Source organism: Panthera uncia, assembly GCF_023721935.1.
Source record: "Panthera uncia isolate 11264 chromosome C1 unlocalized genomic scaffold, Puncia_PCG_1.0 HiC_scaffold_3, whole genome shotgun sequence".
Classification (NCBI taxonomy): domain Eukaryota; kingdom Metazoa; phylum Chordata; class Mammalia; order Carnivora; family Felidae; genus Panthera; species Panthera uncia.
This window is the reverse complement of record NW_026057584.1, coordinates 11763273-11783830: the sequence shown is the minus strand read 5'-3', so window position 1 is coordinate 11783830 and position 20558 is coordinate 11763273. Positions and strand designations below refer to the sequence as shown.

At 48.3% G+C, this 20558-nt stretch overlaps 2 protein-coding genes across 2 annotated transcripts in view; one reads left to right on the top strand and one right to left on the bottom strand.

Annotated features, from left to right (window-relative positions):
• COL4A4 (collagen type IV alpha 4 chain) overlaps positions 1–20558 on the bottom strand; it is a 131725-nt gene that overhangs the window by 5251 nt on the left and 105916 nt on the right. Inside the window, exons 40-48 of the mRNA XM_049614794.1 lie at positions 19622–19750; positions 19417–19530; positions 18037–18192; positions 14518–14625; positions 13403–13411; positions 9526–9651; positions 3777–3893; positions 2060–2248; positions 5–291 (exon numbers count right to left, since the gene is read on the bottom strand). Of these exons, the coding sequence (XP_049470751.1) occupies positions 5–291; positions 2060–2248; positions 3777–3893; positions 9526–9651; positions 13403–13411; positions 14518–14625; positions 18037–18192; positions 19417–19530; positions 19622–19750 (1235 nt within the window). The remainder of the gene's footprint in view (positions 1–4; positions 292–2059; positions 2249–3776; positions 3894–9525; positions 9652–13402; positions 13412–14517; positions 14626–18036; positions 18193–19416; positions 19531–19621; positions 19751–20558) is intronic.
• RHBDD1 (rhomboid domain containing 1) overlaps positions 1–20558 on the top strand; it is a 173256-nt gene that overhangs the window by 145480 nt on the left and 7218 nt on the right. The window lies entirely within an intron of this gene.

Here is a 20558-nt window from a genome sequence, read left to right as displayed (position 1 = left end):
TCACCATCAGGAACGAGTACCCGATCCAGAGGCTCCTCCAGGTCCGTGGACACGGGGGGATGGACTGGTCCTGGCTGTGCAGAGCCACCACCTGAGCCGGGGCCTCGCACACGGCACAGCGGCTGATGTACGGGCGGATCTCTTCTTCCGAGAGCGGCATCACGGGCAGGGGCGCGGCGCTGGCCAGCCAGTACGATCGGTCGTTTCTCCGGGCGTAGTGGCAGACTTGGTGGATGTTACAGTAGGCAAAGGGCAGTGTGCTAAACATGGGAAGGCAAGACCCCGGCAGACCTTGGGAAGGAGGACAAGGCAATGTGGTGTGTGAGCAGCCGGGCCCGGTGTGCCCGTGACCTCTCCCGCGTGTGCCATTTGCTGACGCGTGTTCTGTTGCACGGATGTGGCGGGTTTCTGGCCCCTCCCTGGTCCTGGGGCCAGCCCTCACTCCCTCATTCACTCCTCAGTCACTCACGAGCCAAGCAATGGGCCAGCTGCCGGAGGGGTGCGGTCCCCACATCTCTGTCCCCACAAAGATGCCCCGGCTGGGCTGATGGCTGAGCAACTGGGCAAGGAAGATACAGCACGGCCAGCCCTACGAGTGAGAAGCACAGAGTGCAGGGACTTGCGGCGAGGAAAACTGGAAGAATGCCTTTCTGCTAGGACCTGAAGTATGAAAAGGACTTGGCCAGGTCTGAAGATGCTGAGTATTCAAAGGAGAAGATACAGCAGTGGACAGGGCCGGGGGTGAGGAAGCGTGGAGCCCAAAGAACTGAAAGGAATTCCGTTGGTGAGGGGGGAAGAGGACGTCTGGGTGTCTGTCTGTCTCCGGGTGTCCAGAGATAAGTCAGACCAGAGGCTGTGGGCTTTGTCTATCTTGTAGGGAGCTTAGCTTTTATCCCAGGGCTTTGAAGAGCTTTGTGAGTAGACTCTGGCTAGACCAGGGTCGGTGGGGGAAGCTGGTGGAACAGAAAACAGGCAGGAAGAAGGCTGACAGCCGAAGGGCAAGCGGGAGAGAAGTAAACAGGCCGAGATATTACCCATTACTTCTTCCCCCCCCTCCCCCACCAGGCCCTCTAACGGGAATGGCCATGGCTAAGCCCAATGGAGAATGATCTGGAAGTAGCTGCCATTGCTAAGCCTGCTCTCCTTGCCTGCCCTTGCTGACAGCAGGGGTCATAGCCCGGGGGGGGGGCAGTGACAGGGCTCCCCTCTCCAGCAGCTGTCCCTGTTGTTATATTGCTCCTGCACCCATCACTCAACCAGCATGATCTGGGAAGGTACTTAAACTCCTGGCTTGAAAGCAGTTCCTGTAGCTTACAGATCTACTATTGGAAATGGACAGGGGCACCCGGGTAAGCGTCCGACTTCTCAGGTCATGATCTCATGGTCTGTGGGTTCGAGCCCCGCGTCAGGCGCAGGCTGACAGCTCAGCGCCTGGAGCCTGCTTCGGATTCCGTGTCTCTCTCGCTCTCTGCCCCTCCCCCACTCGCACTCTGTGTCTCTCTCTCAAAAATACATAAACATTTTAAAAAGAAAAAAAAAAAAGAAAAGAAAATGGACAAGTAGCACCAAGCAATGACTCCCCAAATAAAGTTCTATCACTTAAAAATCAACTTGAGGCGGGTGGGGGACTGGTACCGGCTGATGCCACATCATATAAGCACCCAGCTGCTGTCGATGCATCATCTCACAGGTAAACACAGCAACTGACCGTGTCCTGATTAAATAACTTACCTTTGGAAATAAAAACCACATTTTACATATGAGTCAAGGTGAACTTACTCTTACACTAAAATATTCTTAGGAAGAATTATTTTTATAAAAATGAGTTAAGTAGCCAGATGATAAGCACTGTAGCCAGAGAGAGCTTCTTTGCCCCCCCCCGCCCCAAAGGACTCACACACGTTTAATAAAATTCGCTGAGAATTAGCATGGTAGTTTAAAAAGAAAAAAATCCCACGGGAGATGAGCCATCACTTAGGATGTTGATGAATCTGTAAAATTGCCCCAAAAGTTGTCCCCCTAAGCGATGGACGTGGGTGACCATGTGCTACACACATACCCAGGTCTTGGTTGTGAGCCTTCTCCTGTCCTTCCAGGTACAACAGACTGTAGCCCGTCCACAGCCTGGGCATGCCCGCTGGGCAGGTGGGTTCTCCATCTGTCTGACTGTGGAGAACCAGGAGGAAGCCACTGAGGTATCCAGGCCCAAACCCTTTGGGCCCGGGATCCCCAATGGGCCCAGGAGGGCCTGGAGGAATAAAGAAAAAATGAAGGCAGTTTAGGGGAGAAGCCCGCCGTGGCCCATGCCCAGGAAGGTGCCCGACACAACCCCAATATATACAAAACGACCCAGTCAGCAAGTATTTATCCCAAGCATCTTCCAGGTGGTTGGACCAAGTTAGCAGAAAAACAGCAAGCAGACAAAAATCCCTGCCCTCCCAGAGCTTACGTTCTACTTGAACAAGAGAAATGACAAACAGTGAAAGGTGAAATGCTGAGAAGACAAAGATGGGGTGGCGTCTCCCCCCGTGTGACCTCCCAGACTGAACTAGGAGCCTAGAACTAGATATGTGTGACCTTCTCAGACTGAACTAGGAGCCTGCTCATCGGCAAAGGCAATTCTCAAAGCTGGCCTTCCTTACACCTCCCGGACCCTCTCATGGCTCTGGCATATGGAGGAAAGGCAAGGGGTTGCAACCCACATGCACAACCTGGACCTTCTTTTATGAGGGAGGGAGGAGGAAGGCAGGCCTGGTGGTGGCATTCTTGCTGGCAGACGGGAAGCAGGGTCTGTCTGCTTTGGCATCTCTAAGGGGCCAACCCACTGAAGGAGGCCAATGGCTACTTCTAACTGCCAAGAGCAAAGGTGAAATTAAACGTTGTTTATTTTTTTAAAAAACTCTTTCTGGAAGACTGGCGGGCTCTCCTCATTCACCCTGGAAACCAGAGGACTTGTGGACCGAATTAGGCCTGCCCACGTGTTGCGTTTGACCTGTCAAGACTGTCCGGATGGGGACCTTGGACTTGGAGAGCACAGCGTGGGCGCCGCTGAGCCCTCTCCCCCACCTGCAGCAATTGGCTGAAGCTGATTGCAGGCTCCATTTCGTTACAGACTTCACCCGCCCCCTTCACCCCTTCTCATTACCGACCTGGTAGATCCTCCCCGAGGATGAGACTTACCTTGGAGTCTTTGGGTCCCCAGTGCCCAACCTATCGCCTGGCGCGTTATATTTCAAATGGCTATTCTGTAATGTCTTCTCTCTCCCTTCACTCAACGCCTACTCCCCATTTTTTTGTCTTAAGAGCCTCATAGTTTATATAAACGTTTCGACACTTGTACAGTAAGAGGAAGTGAACTCAGAAAACAGAGGCCAAGTGATCCAGCCAGTCGTAGAGGATGAGAACCCCCCCATCTGCAGCACGGCCTCTCCGTGGTGTTGACATGCAATGCCAGGCTTGCCTTGGCAAAGCAACCAGCTAGAAGAGCTGAGTATTATTTTATGATCATGTACAGCGGTTCGGGAAGATGCCAAACGGGGGACAACGCCTTGCCTCATCTTTACGATGGCTGAGGATCAGTGAGACCCTCAGTGGGGGATACATCCTTGTTCTGCTCTTGCTGCTTCTGCCTTGCCCAATACCTGGTGAGTCCACATCTAAGGCAAATGCTTTTAATAAGAGCAGTTTGGAAAGCCGCGTGAGAAGCCACGGATCTTGTGCCAAGAGTCCTCAGGTCTACGGGGTCAAAGGAAAGAAGAGAAGCTGAAAATGTTTACCTGGTGCTCCGGGACAGCCCGCTTCTCCCGTGTCCCCTTTGCTTCCAGGAGGCCCAGGAGACCCTGGGAGGCCATCCTTGCCCCTCCTGCCATCCGGCCCCGACTCTCCTTTGCACCCTGCGCAAGAGTTGACAATGGCCGTGGTGAAAACAGTGTGACGCCTGGTGGCCAGGTGCTGGCCCCGGGCTCCCCATTTGGACGGTTCTGCATTAACTCGTTCTGTCTTCTCAGATACATGAAGGTGGGAAGTGTTACCTCTACTTGGCAGCGGGGTAATTGAGGCTCTCAGAAGTCAAGCAACTTACAAAATAAGCCAGTAGAGCTGGGATTGGAAGCCAGACCAGGGAGATGTTGAGAGAGAGGTCTTCATGTGTCTTCATATTCTTGTATATTTGACTTTTTTTTTTTTTTACACTGAACATATGTGACTTTCATAATTAAATATCATCCTTAATAACGATTTTTTTTAAGAAAGCTGAGAGGAAATACTGAGAACTGAGGGTTGATGGGAGGGTGGGGGGGAGGGGAAAGTGGGTGAAGGGCACTGAGGAGGGCACCTGTTGGGATGAGCACTGGGTATGATATGGAAACCAATTAGACAATAAATTATATTTAATATAAAAAAGGAATAAATAAAATTTAATAGGATTCAACTGAGAGCCAAGTTAAATTTGGAGCAAGATAAAAGCAGCAGTTATTTAAAATAATAATTGAGGGTTTACAAGGTGCAAGATACCACCCTTGACGTGGGTTAACCAATTCGCTCTTCTCACCAGCCATAGGACCAGGTGAGATCTCATATGCCAGCCTCCCAGTGGGGAGGCTAAGGCTCAGGAAGGTGACACAGCTGATCATATGGGGTGGGGAACCTCACTCAGACAGGCAGGCTGAGGGCCAAGGCACAGCCGTCAGCGCCCCCCGCCCCCCACCCATGACCAGCTGTGGGGCTCAGCTGCGCCCCCTGGAGGATGTGGCTGCATTTACACTGATACTTGAGGGGTTCTTTTAAGCCGTTACTTTTGGCCAAGGCATCAATTCATGAGCCACAATCTCCTTTCGTGGGTAGCAAATATGGTCCTTGCCTGTGGAGGAGTTTATTGCCATTATCCTGAATTCCCTGAATCACCAGCCCTCCCAAGGGTTCTGGTCTCTACCTATGCTTTTCTCTCCCTCTCTCCCTTTCTCACTCTCTCTGCCACACATTAGCCTAAAACCAACCATTAAGTCAGAGAGGGCTCACTTAAGCAGCTTTCGCTCTTTTTTCACTCTAGGACTTGTTCTTCAAGGGAGTGGGGAAGCCACCTGAGGGTTGAGAGCAGGGGACTGCCGTACTGGGGTGAACAGGGGGATGTCCCACTCAATTTCCTGTCTCACACAGGCCCCCCTCTTAGCACCGAGATGCATACCCTTCCAGACCTCACTGCCTTTGAAATTCTGTTCTGACCTTGCCTGCCTCAGAGTGTCCCGTACAAACGTCCTCCTTCTGTCCCTGCAGCCAGCCAGCCCCTCCCCCCACACTCCATGCTGGCAGAGCTCCTGTGGGTAGCCCCCCCCCCCTGGCATTCCTGGCCTCCGGGGTGCTAGCATTTCACTTTCTGCTTCCTCGGGTATTAAACAAATTCTCCTGGCTGGTCACACGGTTCCTGGACTGCGTGCGGTACGTGGTGGTCATTCCATAAGCGAGAAAGGAAGCCCCTCCCTCTCCCTCTCGCCATCTGGGTGAGAGATGCCCTCTCCTTTCCAGTAATGGGGCAGAAACCTCTCTATGCCTGGGGCTGCTGCATGCTGGCTGGCACATCCCTTTCCACCCGCTTCAAAGAGAACATCAGCTACTTTGGAAGGAACACAGGGCCCTGATGGTGAGCTCAGAGCTTTCCTTCATCTTTCCCACCCGAGGAGAGGATCGCAACGTGTGGCCACTGCGCTGTATGCTGGAAAGGGCTGCCCAGGTGCTGACAAGCCAGCAAACGGGCTGATCACTGAAAAGGCAGCAGGTGTCTTCCCGAAATAGGGACATGCGGCGAGATCACTGTCGATTTGGGGACAGGAGTCCCCCCCCCCACCAGATGTTATGATATAGGCTCTTTGCTCCCTTTGGAGAAATCATCAGGCAATTTTCCAGAGATGGGGAGGAAAGCTTGTGTTAACCCGAGCTGAGTGCCCAGAGCTTTCACCGTGTGGACTTGTTCTCTACTTGGAACTTGTTTTAAGAACTAGAGGTACATCTAAAAGCTCTCCAGTATTTGATGGATTACCTCCTCTGAGCACATCACATGTTGACTTGAAGATTAAACACACTCTAACAGGATGTGGGGATGTGTCCATTAGGCGGTAAGAGTTCAAACCGATATGGAAACCACCTCTGTGTTCATCCCAGGAAGCTCCAGCCTTTGAGCCTCTCCCCATCCCCCCTCCACCGGGAAGGAAAAGTTGTAGATCAAAGAGACATGTGAGCAGAAAAACATTAGGCCTTCCATGGTGGAGGACTCTTAGCAGACATTAATTATATTTAGTGTGGCTGTTACCTACTCATACTGGGCAGGAAAGAGCCAGAACGTTGTTTGCTTCTGTATAGATCTAGGCTGTGGCACCTGGTTACAGAACCAGCTCGGCAATGGAAGAGGTTTGGAAGGAAAAACAAGAGGAAACTAACGATGCCATTTTAAGTGGACATGGTGCTTCCTGGTCTCAGCTGAGCCTTCACAACCAACCCTGGGGGTGGCATAGACAGCCCCCAACACCGTGCTAAGAGAAATGCCTTCAGAAAATAGACAGGTGGTGGCATAGACAGCCCCAACACTGTGCTAAAAGAAATGCCTTCAGAAAGTAGAGAGGTGGCGGTGTAGACAGCCCCCAACACCGTGCTAAGAGAAATGCCTTCAGAAAATAGACAGGTGGTGGTGTAGACAGCCCCCAACACTGCGCTGAAAGAAATGCCTTCAGAAAATAGACAGGCGATGAGCAACATGTCCTGCACATGACCCAAGTCAGACAGGGTTAGGGTGCTTTAGACCCTCAGAAGAGACTTGTCACGTTTTAGTAACAGGACAGTGTAGCCGATGTATCCAGGTGGCCAGCAGGGAGAGCTAGGGGGCAAAGACTATAGTGCAGGCAAAGAGGGGTCCTTTATAACAGGATCTGGAGGCCCATGTCAGAGAAGAGGGACCCAGAAGGGGACACTGGCTTGAGAGTGGGGACACAGGAGGGTAGAAAGGAGCTCCAGGGAAGCTGAGCCATGGAGCAGCACAGCCCCGCTCTGAAACCATGGAGAACAGGAAGTGCTTTGCGGGAAGGGCTGGGCACTTTTTTTTTTTTAACATAACAGTCACATTTTGTGATACAACGGTGGCCTCAGGTGTCCCCACTGCCAGCTAGCAGGGTCAGTGACATCAATAAGGAGAGGGCACAGAAAGCCAGAGTAGACCCTTCTGAGGCCACCTGCAACCCGATGAGCCCATCTGACCCCAAGTCAGCCAGAACGAGAGATGACAGGTGATCACACCTGGGCCCATGTAGACTGTCGGCCTTCTTTCAGAAGCTCACAGTCTATGGAGACAGAATCTTGTATGTGCCCAAGATTACTATTTGCCCATTTGATTTTTTCTTCTCAGTAACTTTCTTTGGTTCTTTGCCCAAGCTACCACAATGGGTGAACCCAGCCACCTGTCCTGTCTCCACTGGTGTTGGGGTTCGGTGCTGGGTCTCAACCCTGGTTGTCCGCTAGAGTCATCGTGGGAGCTTTTTCCAAACACTAGTACTTGGGCCCTGCCTCCCTCTGCATTCCTTTGGTCTTGGGAGGGGGCCCAGGCCTCATGGTTGTTTCCTGTCCCTCCAGATGACTTTGATCTACAGCTAGGATTGAGTCACTAGGGACTGTGTCACTCTTAGCTGACTCTTTTAAGGACAGCACTCATCTAACATGGTTAGGGTTGCTCAAACTTGAAGGGATCCACAGATATTCTGGGGATCTTGTTAACATGCAGATTCTAACTTGGTAGGTCTATGGCCTGAGTGGCTACTGGTCCTCGGACCACACTTAGAGCAGCAAGGATGTGGCTGACTTAGTCACCAGGCTCTCAAGGTAAACCAACCCCCGCTGTGCCCCTGTCATCTCCCTGCTGGACAATTCTGGTTCCTCAAAGCCCAATCTTTCCGTAAAGGCTCTGCTCACAGGCCAGCCCTTGCCTGAGTCTCAGCAGCCCTGCGGCCTCCACGATAAAGTTCACCTCTCCCTGTCCCATTGTCTTCAATTGTCTTCACCCTTTGCCAGAATCTCCTTCAAAGCACAAATGATCATCTCCCGTTATTTTAGAGTTACTCCGGTTCTGCCAACTATTCCTGCCTTGAGATTGTGAGGCACTGGTGGGAGAAAAACGCACCATACCTACATCCGTACCTCCCACGATACCCAGGACCATACTTTCTAAACAGTGTGGGGGATCTGGAAGTGTTTCCTGAAATATATTTGCAGAACTCCATTACCGGCCATATCTTCTACTTGAGAGTTGATTTTTTTAAAGGGGTGTGTGTGTGGTGGGCGGGGGGAGAAGTATCCCAGCCATCAATATTGCACAACAACATATACAACAAGGCGGTTGGTTTTAAAAGTAGGTTGAGTGATGAGTTGTTCTGACTGACTGCAAGCTCTACCCATGTAGTGAGTGCCTCAGGACTACGCTCACTTCCTAGTGCTCGTGTGCTATTAACGGAAGTTGCTCCAATGGACACGCAATTAACACGCAATTGCACAGATGCAATGCAGCAAATACAAACATGAAAAACCCCATACTAACATGAGGGAGGCTCCAGGGCTGTTCCGGACACTACCCAAGAACTATTCAGACTCCAGCCCTTAGCTGTTTGGCTTTGGGGACACACACACACACACATACACACACACACACACACACACACACACACACACACACACACACACACCAGGTGGTGCAAAATTCAAGTTCTACTTCCAATTCCTTTGGACCTGAACCCAAGAGAGCCAAAGCCACACCTGGGAGAACAGGTGGGAAAACAGAAAAGAAAATGGCCTCATGTCTCCTAGGGTAATTTGCACATGGGCGGTCTAGAATCATGGGCACTGCCGATTGGTCTGAAGAGACCACTAGAGTACCATCCCGGACTCCCTAATCTCTTTATAAATTACCAGTGTGGTATGGATCTGGGAAGAGAAAGTAATGCATTTGGAGGATACTTTTTAAAGGGATGGTTTGGTTTAAGTACTTACATAAGGATCCTACTACCCTGAGAATGACTGAGCGATGGTCACATTAATTAAATGAACACTCCAGTCATGGCCATAATTTAGAGCGACCCTTTCCCTTTCCCCTCTCCCTCCTCCAAGCGATACCTTTCCTTCCCTCCTTTCCACTGAGCCCCAGTTCAAGTGTTTGTAATGCAAAATCAAGTCAATAGCTAGTAATGACGATTAATAGAGCATCTACTCAGTTGTGTAAGAAGCTTCAAAACCTTGTGCCCCAAAGCTGCCTAAGTATGCAACATGAAAGATTCAAGTAGGAGTTCAGCAGAAAAATAGGAGGCATGTGTCACTCCAGTTAGGACACGATCAAAGCTTCGGATAAATGTAGAGAAATGCATAAGAGGAAGGGGACTGCCTTGCTACCTCCTCACAAATTGTTCAGGCTGCATGCTAAAAACGACACAGCAAGACACTTAGATTCTCATTCCAGCAGCAGAGGACGCAGATAATGAACAGTCAGCATGAGGCTTGTACCTGCTCCTGGGGGGCCTCTCATTCCGGGGGGCCCCATGCCTCCTTCTGGTCCTCTTGGGCCTGGCACCCCAGGAAGCCCAGGGATTCGGGGGCAGGAATCCACGTCTGCAGGTGGCCCCGGTTCACCTGAAATGGGAATCACCACTTGTGTGACGGACTCAAATCTTTCAAACAAGCTCCTTCCGCGTTCTCAAGTTAGTCAGGCTTCAGTCTCTACACTGAAGAACCGAAGAATGTTCAACCACCCAATATAGGCTCCGTGAAGGCGGGACTGCTGTTCACTGTGGGCTGCATGAAGAATTTCCAGAGCATTTTGTTAAATAAACTAATGACTGGCTGACTGAATGAATGGCATCTCAGAGGAACCAAAAAAAGTATGGAATGGAGAAAGTTGATTGGGGCAGCAACAGTTTGGGAAATCCCCTGGATTTCTAATCTTTGGGCAACTTTTTACAAAATGGCAGCCACACTTAGCAGTGGGAGAGCTACCGTGGGTTCCTGTGCTCAACTGAACGCGTCTCTAATCCGTTCGTTGTACGTTTCGGCTACGGGGGCTTCCGTATAGCCCATGACTCAGATAGAATTTCAAGGTCGCCAGGGGCACCACAGCAGCAACTTTCAACCTCGAGTGCGTGTTGGTTGCAATTTTCCAGGGAACTATACACGAATCTGCTGATGCTGGGGTCCCACTCCAGAAACACTGATTTAACTGTAGAACACGTGGCCTGGGCAGTGCCCTCAAGCTTGATCGTGTAACAAACCCAGCCTGGGAGCTTTTCAAAAGTACCAGTGCTGGGACCCCACCTGGACTTATCAAGTAGGAATTTCCGGGGGTGGGAGCTAGGCATCAGCAGTTTTTTAAACTCCCCAGATGACTCCGATGCCGGCCGAGGCTGCAGCACTGTTTAGCGCTAAGGAGCTGCATTGCTGATGTTTGCACATCAGAATCATCGGGCCACTTTGCCAGAGCCCAGAGTTTCTGAGCACGTAGGTCTGGAACAGACCCCAACGTCTGCACATCTAACATGTTCCCAGGTGAGGCTAATGGGGCTGATCTGGGGATCTCACTTGGAGAACCACTGCTCTGAAGGCGTGAATGTTTTTCCTCCTTGGTGATGTTCACATCTTTAAGATATTTTTTCTTTTTTCCCTTTTCTTTTTTCTTAAGTTTATTTTTGAGGGGCACGTGGGTGGCTCAGTGGGTTAAGCGACCGACCTCAGCTAAGGTCATGATCTCATGGGTTTTGAGCCGCGTAGGGCTCTGTGCTGACGGCTCAGAGCCTTGGGTCTGCTTTGGATTCTGTGTCTCCCTGTCTGTCTCTGTCCTACTCCCCTACTCGCTTTCTGTCCCTCTCTGTTGAAAACAAGTAACATTAAAAAAATTAAAGTTTATTTTTGAGAGGGAGAGAGTGAACAGGAGAGAGGCAGAGAGAGGTTGGGGGTGGGGGGGGGACAGAGGATCCGAAGTGGTGCTCGAACTTACGAAGTAGGAGATCATGACTTGAGCCAAAGTCAGCCACTTAACCCACTGAGCCACCCGGGTGTCCCAAGATATTTTTTTCTAAAGTTTCATTCAGTCACCCTACAAATAATCCACAGGGGGAGAGAAATAATCATAACACTAACCAATAATAATAACAGCTAATATGAACTGCTTGTCATGCACTGGGCTCTGTGCTAATTGCTTTGTGATTAAAGGCTCCAAACAAGCCTGTGTGTGTGTGTGTGCTGCTATTACTAGAACATTACAGGTGAGAAAACCCAGGTTCAGGTATGTAAGTGACATATCTAAGGTCACACAACTGACACATGGCAGAGTTTAGATCAAAATCCAAGATGGCCTGGCTCCAAACCTGTGCTCTTAACCACAACACCATACTGCCTACAGAGCTCTTCACATTAGCGTGATAAATTCCAAGAAATACAACATATTTAATTTTTAATTTTTTTTTATTTTGTCAATGTTTATTTATTTTTGAGAGACAGAGAGACAGAGTGTGAGTGGGGAGGGGCAGAGAGAGAGAGGGAGACACAGAATCCGAAGCAGGCTCCCGACGCAGGGCTTGAACTCACAAACCATGAGATCATGACCTGAGCCGAAGCTGGACGCTTAACTGACTGAGCCATTCAGGCACCCCGAAATACACCGTATTTGAAAACACACTGCTCACCAGTTATGGGTTTCTTAAAATTCATACAAATGTGCAAAAAAAATGTAAGAATATCAGTGACTAGGGGCGCCGGGGTGGCTCAGTCGGTTAAGCATTTGACGTTGGCTTAGGCCAATTCATAGGTTTGAGCCCCGCGTCGGGCTCTGTGCTGACAGCTCAGAGCCTGGAGCCTGCTTCAGATTCTGTGTCTCCCTCTCTCTCTCTGCCCCTCCCCCGCTCATGCTCTGTCTCTCAAATATAAATAAACATTTTTAAAAAATAGCAGTAATTAGGCAGCAAGAAAATTGTAGAAAATGTGGCCATAGTGACATCATAGGCTGCATTTTAGTTATGTCTGTGCAAAATGTACTTGAACCCTGTAAGCTGTTTGGAATTTAATCTCTCCTAAAATATCGTATGAAACCATAACCAACACTGAGTTGCATGTATATTTACAGTACGTACAGTTTAATGTAAAACATAGCTTTTCCATTCTGGGTGACTTGAGAGAGATGTATATGAATAATTTCTATTTTCCCTGGATAACCTTGTGAATTCTGACGGAGTGAAGGAAGCAAGTAAGGGAACCGGGGGTATGTATTTGGCTCGTGCTTCATATTTAGGATTCTGATGTTACCTTCAAATGAGTTTATACATACAGACCCAGAGAGACACTAAAAGGATGGAGGTGGAAACATTAAATATGAAATTACAAATTTTATTTTTTTTTAAGTTTACTTATTTTGAGAGAGAGAGCACACAAGCGGGGGGAGGGGCAGAGGGGGTGGGTAGAGAATCCCAAGCAGGCTCCACACTGTCAGCGCAGAGCCTGATGTGGGGCTCAAACCCATGGACAGGGAGATCATGACCTGAGTGGAAATCAAGACTCAGATGCTTAACCGACTGAACGACCCTGATACCCCAAAACTGAAACTTTGAAATATAAACATTTAAAATAGCAGTCTTTTTAAAAAAAAATCTGATTTTGCTTTTCTTTACTTTTTAATAAACCAGAAGCTGAGTGGGAGGGGCCGGAGCGTCTCTTGTGTAGGGACCCCGCATTCCGGACCAATTTTCATTGGGGTTAATAACAAAGGCCTGGAAAAGAGCAAATGCATGCACTCACTGTGTTTCTTTGCTTTTTTTGAGAAACTCTTTTTAGTCTGTTTGAAAACCCCAGACACGAAATAATATGTTGCTTCTGCCTCTGGAGGGGTAAGTGAACATTTAGTTGAAAAGAATCATGGCATTTTTATTGTAACGCACAAAGAAATTTGCTCCTTGAAAATGGACCTCGATGTTGTGGGAAAACCTTGCCACAGCCCCTTACTGGGTATGAAGGATCCGTCTTTTCATATTGTTGTTGCTACTTATTTTAGGGATGTTCTATGTGTTTATATGGTAGAATTCATAAAGAAACTTGCATTGGTATGTACTAGCCCTTGACAGAGAAAGCACTCACACTCTGGGCCTGAGTTGAAATTCTGTAAGCTGAGCGTCTTCCCTGCTTTGACAACCTTATAATGAGGCTCGGCTTTAGGACGCTCTCATATGGGGTTACTGTATCCGTAATGAGGAAGCGAACACACTGAAACCTCATATAATTACAGCACCCCATCTACAAAAATGTAACAAAGTTTAACTCACAAATAGAGCAGAAAAGGCAAGTACAGAAATAAACAGAAGCCAGATTTAGAGGAAATGACTAATTTTATAGCAATGCTTACCTCTGGCACCTGGAGAGATCCAAAGCCAAAAATCCAAGCGCCACGTAGTGATTTTCATGTGGGGGAAAGAGATTTTAAACGTGTGAATTAGGACAAAAGTGAAATAGGTTATTCGAGGATACACATAATAATTTGAGGATGGCATCAGTAATGAGCAGAATGACAGCATCTTATTTACATGACAAGCCTACATCGATGTTACTGACAAGAACGGCTATGATTTCATAATGGGATGTTCGTGTCTAGAAAAAACTGAAATAGAGCTCTCTTGCACAATATAAAATTCGAGCTGATTTCATATGGCGAATAGGCTCCAATCTAACATATACAGAATTCCGTTCACGGGCAGGCTTCTGAAAATTTCATATTATTTATGTGCTTTAGCTCAGTGTTACAGGTTATGCACAGAAAGGGAACATGAGAGGAATCCAAGTATAAGCTCTAGTCGTGTTGCTCTATGATCCATCAGAAAGCAGTGCGGTTTATATTTATTCTTTGGACTGCAGTGCTAATTGAGGACACTGGAAAATATTCTGAACTGACACCACATTATCGTCATATTGATTAAGGATCTCCAAAGATATTACTTCTGCCAATCTCAAGTATGCATGTCTGTTTGCCCTCCCAACTCTTCCTTGGCTGGTTTTGACCCGAGGTTGGAAACGTGTGGGCTACTGAGCTTAAACTGAGTAGCCTTTTCACCTTCACAGACACTAGTATACTTTACAGAAAAAGTTAAATAAAGCATCTAAGAAAATCAATGGGAATTCGGGGACAGAAATGAATAGACAGTCCTCACATACAATAATCAAATCAGTCTTTGCCTCTTGTGTGAGGGAACACGGATTGAGCTACCTTAGAAATGCTGCACGTAAAATCAACTCCTAATTTGCAAACTTACTCATTCTAATGATAAACATTAGTTTACCAAGCATAAGACTCTGTAGTGAGGCCTGAAATAAACATAATCTTTATATCAGAAACAGACTAACTCAGAAGAAACTGTAGGCAATTTCAGAATAATTACTTTCTGAAAGTGGATCATCACAGCTAATACTTTTAAAAAGGCTGCATGTAGCCTTGGTGGGTGAGATAATTAGGCACTAGGAGCTTACCTGGAGGCCCAGGGGGCCCTTGCCTGCCTGGAAAGCCAGGTAAACCCTTCTCCCCAGGAGATCCCGGAAGTCCAGGTGGCCCCTGTAGTCCCGGGAATCCAATTGGTCCTACGAAGAACATAAAAATAGGGGCCTGGAACAGAGCAATATCAAGACAATGCAGGTCTGATGGGCCGAACTCAGAGATTCACTTCAGCAAAATTCAGGGCCAATTCGGTCTTAGAATCCAGGCGAGTTTCTCACTTTTTTCTGTAAAGCTGAGAAGAGCTGCCTCCGTCTGAAGGAAACACAACAGTCTATCAAAAGGACTAAGGAAAATGGTTTCACGATCAAGACAAAACTAAAGGAGAAGGAAAAAGCCTGTAATCCTGAACTTTCTCGGCAGACAGTGGACGGGAAGCGCAAACAAGGAAGGGCGCTTGGCCATCTGGGAAAACGTGTCCCCTGGCCTGAGCTCCCACCTCTCTTCCTCACAATCTCCCTTTCAGCCCCACCGGCCATCCAGTGCCTCGCATATGTGGTTCCTTCTCTTCCGTGCCCACCGAGGCCTCATTCTGTACAGTGCTCAGCAAGTCTCACTTCCTCGGGAAAGCCATCTCCAGAGCCCCAGCCCAAGTCCCTAGAATTGTGTTTCCTTTACTCAGAGCGCCTGCCTCCATTTATATGGATGACCCTTTAGTGTGAATGTTTATCTTCCCCCATGAAACTCTATGCTGAATAAGAATGGGGACTCTGTTTAAACTTGTTCACTGTTACCTTCCTGTAGGTACCTAATAAATGTTTGTGGGATAGATCAAATACAATAAAACCTTGGATTGTGAATAACTTGTTCTGCGACTGTTCCACAGGATGAGCAAACATCTCGAATAAATTTTAACTTGATAAACGAGCGATGTCTTGTAATACCAGTGGTAAGTGATGCCGAGCGTCACATGATCCCAGCTGAGCCAATGGCTCTTCTCTCTCTTGCTCACTGCGGGATTGTGGGTGATAGTCTCCCATGCTCAGATGCTCGATCTCGGGCCACAGCGTTCAGCAGAAATCAGTGATTTTTCAGAACTCTGGAAGGTGCCCACAATTGGCAATAGTGTATTTTTTGTCACTTCAAAGCACCTCTGGACAGTCCTTTGCTTTTCCATACAAGAGTGAGCTTAGGGATGTTTTGCTTCATTCTAGGTCAGGCTGCCTGCAGAGAGAGACCCTTTCCTCTGCCGCCGTATTGCCAGTTACATTAAATACAGTATAGGATGAGTTTATTAATACTGTACTGTAGTCAATATCTGTGTGAGTGTATACAGTGGACCCCATGCAGAAAAAGGTTCCGTTGAGCCAAAAGCAGCGATTCTGTTGGTGATAGTGAAAGTCATCCTGCACAATAACCCTCCTGTCTCCTGTACCCCTCACACCAGCCACAAAGGTTTTCAAAAGTAAGTGCAGGTTAATTTGTTTACTTTTCTTTTCACTCTGTATTTTCTTTATTATTTTTTGTTATATTACAGTATTGTGATCCCTTTTATATGAATATTTTGGGTTATGGAACGAATCATCTGAGTTTCCATTATTTCTTATGGGGAAATTCACTTTGATATACAAGTGCTTTGGATGACAAGCATGTTTCCAGAACGAATTATGCTCACAAACCAAGGTTTCACTGTATTTCCCAATAAGTCTGAACACATAAACTGAAGAAACTCCCTCCTCTCTTCCACAGTTAAACACTCTTTGGGCCATGTGCCTGCTGGGATGGGAGTTAAGAAGCATGCTTGGGGGGGTGGGGGTGCCTGGGTGGCTCAGTCAATTGGGCGTCCGGCTTCGGCCCAGGTCATGATCTCGTGATTTGTGAGTTCAAGCCCCACATATCGGGCTCTGTGCTGACAGCTCGGAGCCTGGAGCCTGCTTTGGATTCTGTGTCTCCCCCTCTCTCTGTAACCTCCCCTGCTCATGCTCTGTCTCTCTCTGTCTCTCAGTAATAAATAAACGTTAAAAAAATTTTTTAAGAAGCACACTTAGGGGTCTCATCAATATTTCTAACTCTTTGTATGTCCTTTGGTTACCTATACTGCATGCTATTTCCCCAATCCTGAAGAATATTTCCAGGTGGACGTTCATTCTCCAGAACAGCAAATGGGAAGGAGGAGGGTCTTATTTGGGAAAGGGACAAGGTTGTATAGCTAACCTCCTCCTCCCTTTTGGTGACTTGGCTTGTAGCATGTTTGTCCAATTCTGGGGTTCGATAACTGGAAGCCCACATACCTGCAGATATAAGCCACATTCTCCAAAATTGATTTTACTGCCAGTAAAGTTGAAGATGCTTGTTGTGTATTGTTGTGCAGGTTGTACACTGCACCATTACACGGATGCTATTTGCACTGTAGTCATGTCATTTTGATCCCCTTTTTTCCCTAACCTTTGGCTTTATTTTGCGGTTGGCTCAGACGTTAGGCAGGGTGCCAATTATTGGGAAGACTTTGACAGCTACTTACCTACGACATTAGGGGAGCTCAAATGAGTAACCATTATTGGTCCCTTTCAACAAAAAAGTTCTATGAACTGAATAATTCTCTGAAATCCTGGTGACCAAAAACTAATATCCTCAAATACTAGCAGTTAGGTAAAAATGAATTAAAACAAATATTTTAGCTTTAAATGGCGGGGGGATTCAGTAATGGAGACTCTTTCAGGACTATAAAAAAGCCAGGTCAGCAGTCTCAAACCCAACTGTCCAGTACAGAAGCCACTAACCACATGTAGCTACTGAGCCCTTGAAATGGACACATCCAAACTGGGCTGTGCTGTAAGTTTAAAACACACACCAGACTTCAAAGGTCAGGGGGAGTGTCTCATCTGGAGAGGAGCTAGGTTCGTACGCATGGCCCTGGTGGCCGCATGGATAATTGATACCAATGATGATATGCTAAGGTAACATTTGAATATATTAGGTTGAAGAAAATAAGAAAGTTCATTTCACTTGTTTCTTTTTACTTCTTAAAATGTGGCTACTACATCTTTTAATTACATGTGTAACTTGCATTATATTTCTTTAAAAAAATATATATATATATATACACATAAAAGTTTATTTACTTATTTTGAGAGAGTGAGAGAAAGAGAGGCAGAGAATTCCAAGAAGGTTCTACACTGTCAGTGCAGAGCCCAACGTGGGGCTTCACCTCACAAACGGTGAGCTCATGACCTGAGCCGAAATCCAGAGGTGGACACTTAACTGACTGAGCCACCCAGGCGCCTGTCCCGTGTTTTATTTCTATGGCTCAGTTCTGGTCTAGGAGATTATCAAGTACGTTATTAGGGGCTGAAGGTGACCTTGTGTTTCTTCTTCTTACTTACCCAAATGTCACCCAAACGTTAAGACTCTTTGGGAAAGTCAGGGCATTTTGGAAATGCAGTCACTATTTCCATAGGAAATGAGAATTACCTCACCGTGGTGCAGAACCCCAGACCCTGAAGGGCAAGATCACAAAAGTCTTCACGCACTACTTCAAAAATAACTTGCATTCCTACCTTTCTGGCCATCTTGTCCATCACATCCCGGGAAGCCTTTGCGTCCTGGAGGGCCTGGGGGGCCCGGGAGGCCCGGGGGACCCGGCAGACCCCGGTCTCCTGGTTCCCCTTTCAGAAGGTCAACACTCCCAGGGGGGCCCGGGGGCCCGGGTGCTCCTGACCACAAGGAAGAAACAAAAAGCGTCCTTCAGTCAAAGACAAATATGAGTGCTGGCTGCCTGAGAGCTTCTTAAGGAAAGTAACTGAATGCAAGCAAAAGATGGGGGTGGGGGGACCAGAAGAAGAAAAAAAAAATGAACAGTATCAGAAGTGAAACAGCGAGTGTCCCCTGGAGGTGAAGCTGGGAGATGGTGTAAGTGGCCCGTCAGCAGCCGTTAGACAAATGAAGCTACGGAAAGCCTCCCTTCCCTTCCAAGCCATTCCTTCTGGAAGCATGGTTTTACGGCTTTTCTTTGCATGCCATCCCACCGCTTTGATATGACAGGTAGAAGGACAGATGGACGGACAGAAGGACAGATGGGCGAACAGAGAGATGGATGACAGGCTTTTGAGAAAACCTGGCTGATGGAAAAGGAATATTCACTCAACTACATGTACGATTCTATCTGAAAACAGGTGTCTACGCACAGGAAGTGAGCCCAAATCCTATTCTCCTTAGCTACCTAGAATATTTTGGAGCGTTTTCATTTTTCTCAGGGTAAAATAGAATCACATAATATTTTATCCTGCCCCGACTAAAATCCCAAAGATTTAAAGGCAGTGGGCTGGGTCTCTCTGAAAGAGCTCTGTGAGCTATTAGGAACATGACTGTGTGCACTTTGCAAAACCCCACGGCACCACGCTGTCTCCCCCACGCCCCAGCCGGCTCCGGTCAGCCCCTACTCTGTGAAATACTGCCTTGCTGGGCTTTGTCCCCGCCAAGGGCTGAGAGGAACAATGTGTTCTGTTAGCAGCACTTGAACAGACTGCTTCTGTGTGTGCCAGGCCTGGGCGTGGTCGTGCTGGCCCATGGCGGTGCACGTGGCAGGTGCTAGAAACCAACAGGCAGAGTGAGATCCCCCCCCCCACACCCCCGCCAGCCACTTCTGACCCCTTGTGCTCAGCATCCCCCTGGCGCTGGTGATGAGAAGGGTCTGCTGGGAGTCAGTGTCCCCAGACGGAGATGCTTGGTAGAGCTGGACAGAAGACTGAGCTCTGAGCTCTGGCTCTGGGGGTGGTCCTGGCAGCCGGGCACTGCCCACACTCCACCTCTCCCCTCCGCCAGACTGTCGGGGCTGCTGAGGGCCTGTGACTCCACCATTCTCTGGTTCTATAATCCTCCGGAGCTGGCAGCATCTAAGGAAAGGAGTGCCAACATCCTCTGCCAGGATTTTATCATACCTCTTGGGCCATCGGGGCCGGGAGGTCCCTGATCGCCGGGGGGACCTGGGTCAGGAATGTCACCTTCAGGAGCTCTTCCTGTGGCACCTGCGGGACCAGGTGATCCAGGTCTCCCTGAGGAGGGACGTGTTCGGAGATCAGCCTTATCACATTTGGAAGGTTTTGACTGAGTTATTGACAGAGGAAAAAGCATGCTGCTTCTTACCTGGGGGGCCGGGGGGACCTTTTTCTCCAGGAAGGCCTGGGGGAGAAATTCCTGGGCTCCCGGGGTCTCCTGTCTCCCCTTTCGGCCCAGGTATGCCCATTGGGCCAGGTGGGCCCACTTCATGCGAACCTTAACGAGGGAAACAGCATTAGTTCTCCCTGTTTGATCCTCTTGTGGCTCCTGGAAAAGAACTGCTTCCAAAGGGGGTGACAGGGACACAGCGGGTTGTGCTGAGAACAACCGCTTGCCCAGTGGTGACCCGAAAGGCTGCGGACTCCCCCTGGGTCACCATGTACCCTCTCGCGCCCTATCACACGGTCAGGCACAGGTTGGGTTTATTTTATGGTTATTTCCCAGACTAAAAACAACAACAACAATACAACAGCTTATCAACGCTCCAATGAGATCCAGCAATAAGTCACTATGAACAAACTGGTTTGAAATTTAAGGTGGAAATTCACATATAAATGGAAGCATCATGGAACTTCCCACGGAAAAGGGGGAAGGAACATCACTGGTTTCTTGGGGGAGGCACACATATAATCAGACTATTTGGAAGAGCCCCTAAAATGAATCCTACGTGACCTACATTAATTCTTGACCTTCTGAACTGTACAAAGATTCTGTCTCTCTTCAGCAACGGGGCCCGACCTAGGAGCACAACAACCCAACTCTCCACCGCAGACCCTCAGAACTCCGTGTCTGATTCCAGCTGCCTTGTCTGATTACGAGCTTAGTTTCCTGAGACACTGAAGCAGCAAACGGGCCCTATATTCAAACGCCAGAACAAATCTCAAATGCGGCTGTTAATGATGAGCCTATTCGTGATAACAAAAATACCAGCAATTTGCTCAGGTAATTTGTTTTAGCAGCAGCCTGTGGAGGGGTGCTAAAACTAGTAATTAGGCCCACGGGGTCGTTCCTGGCATCGCAACAC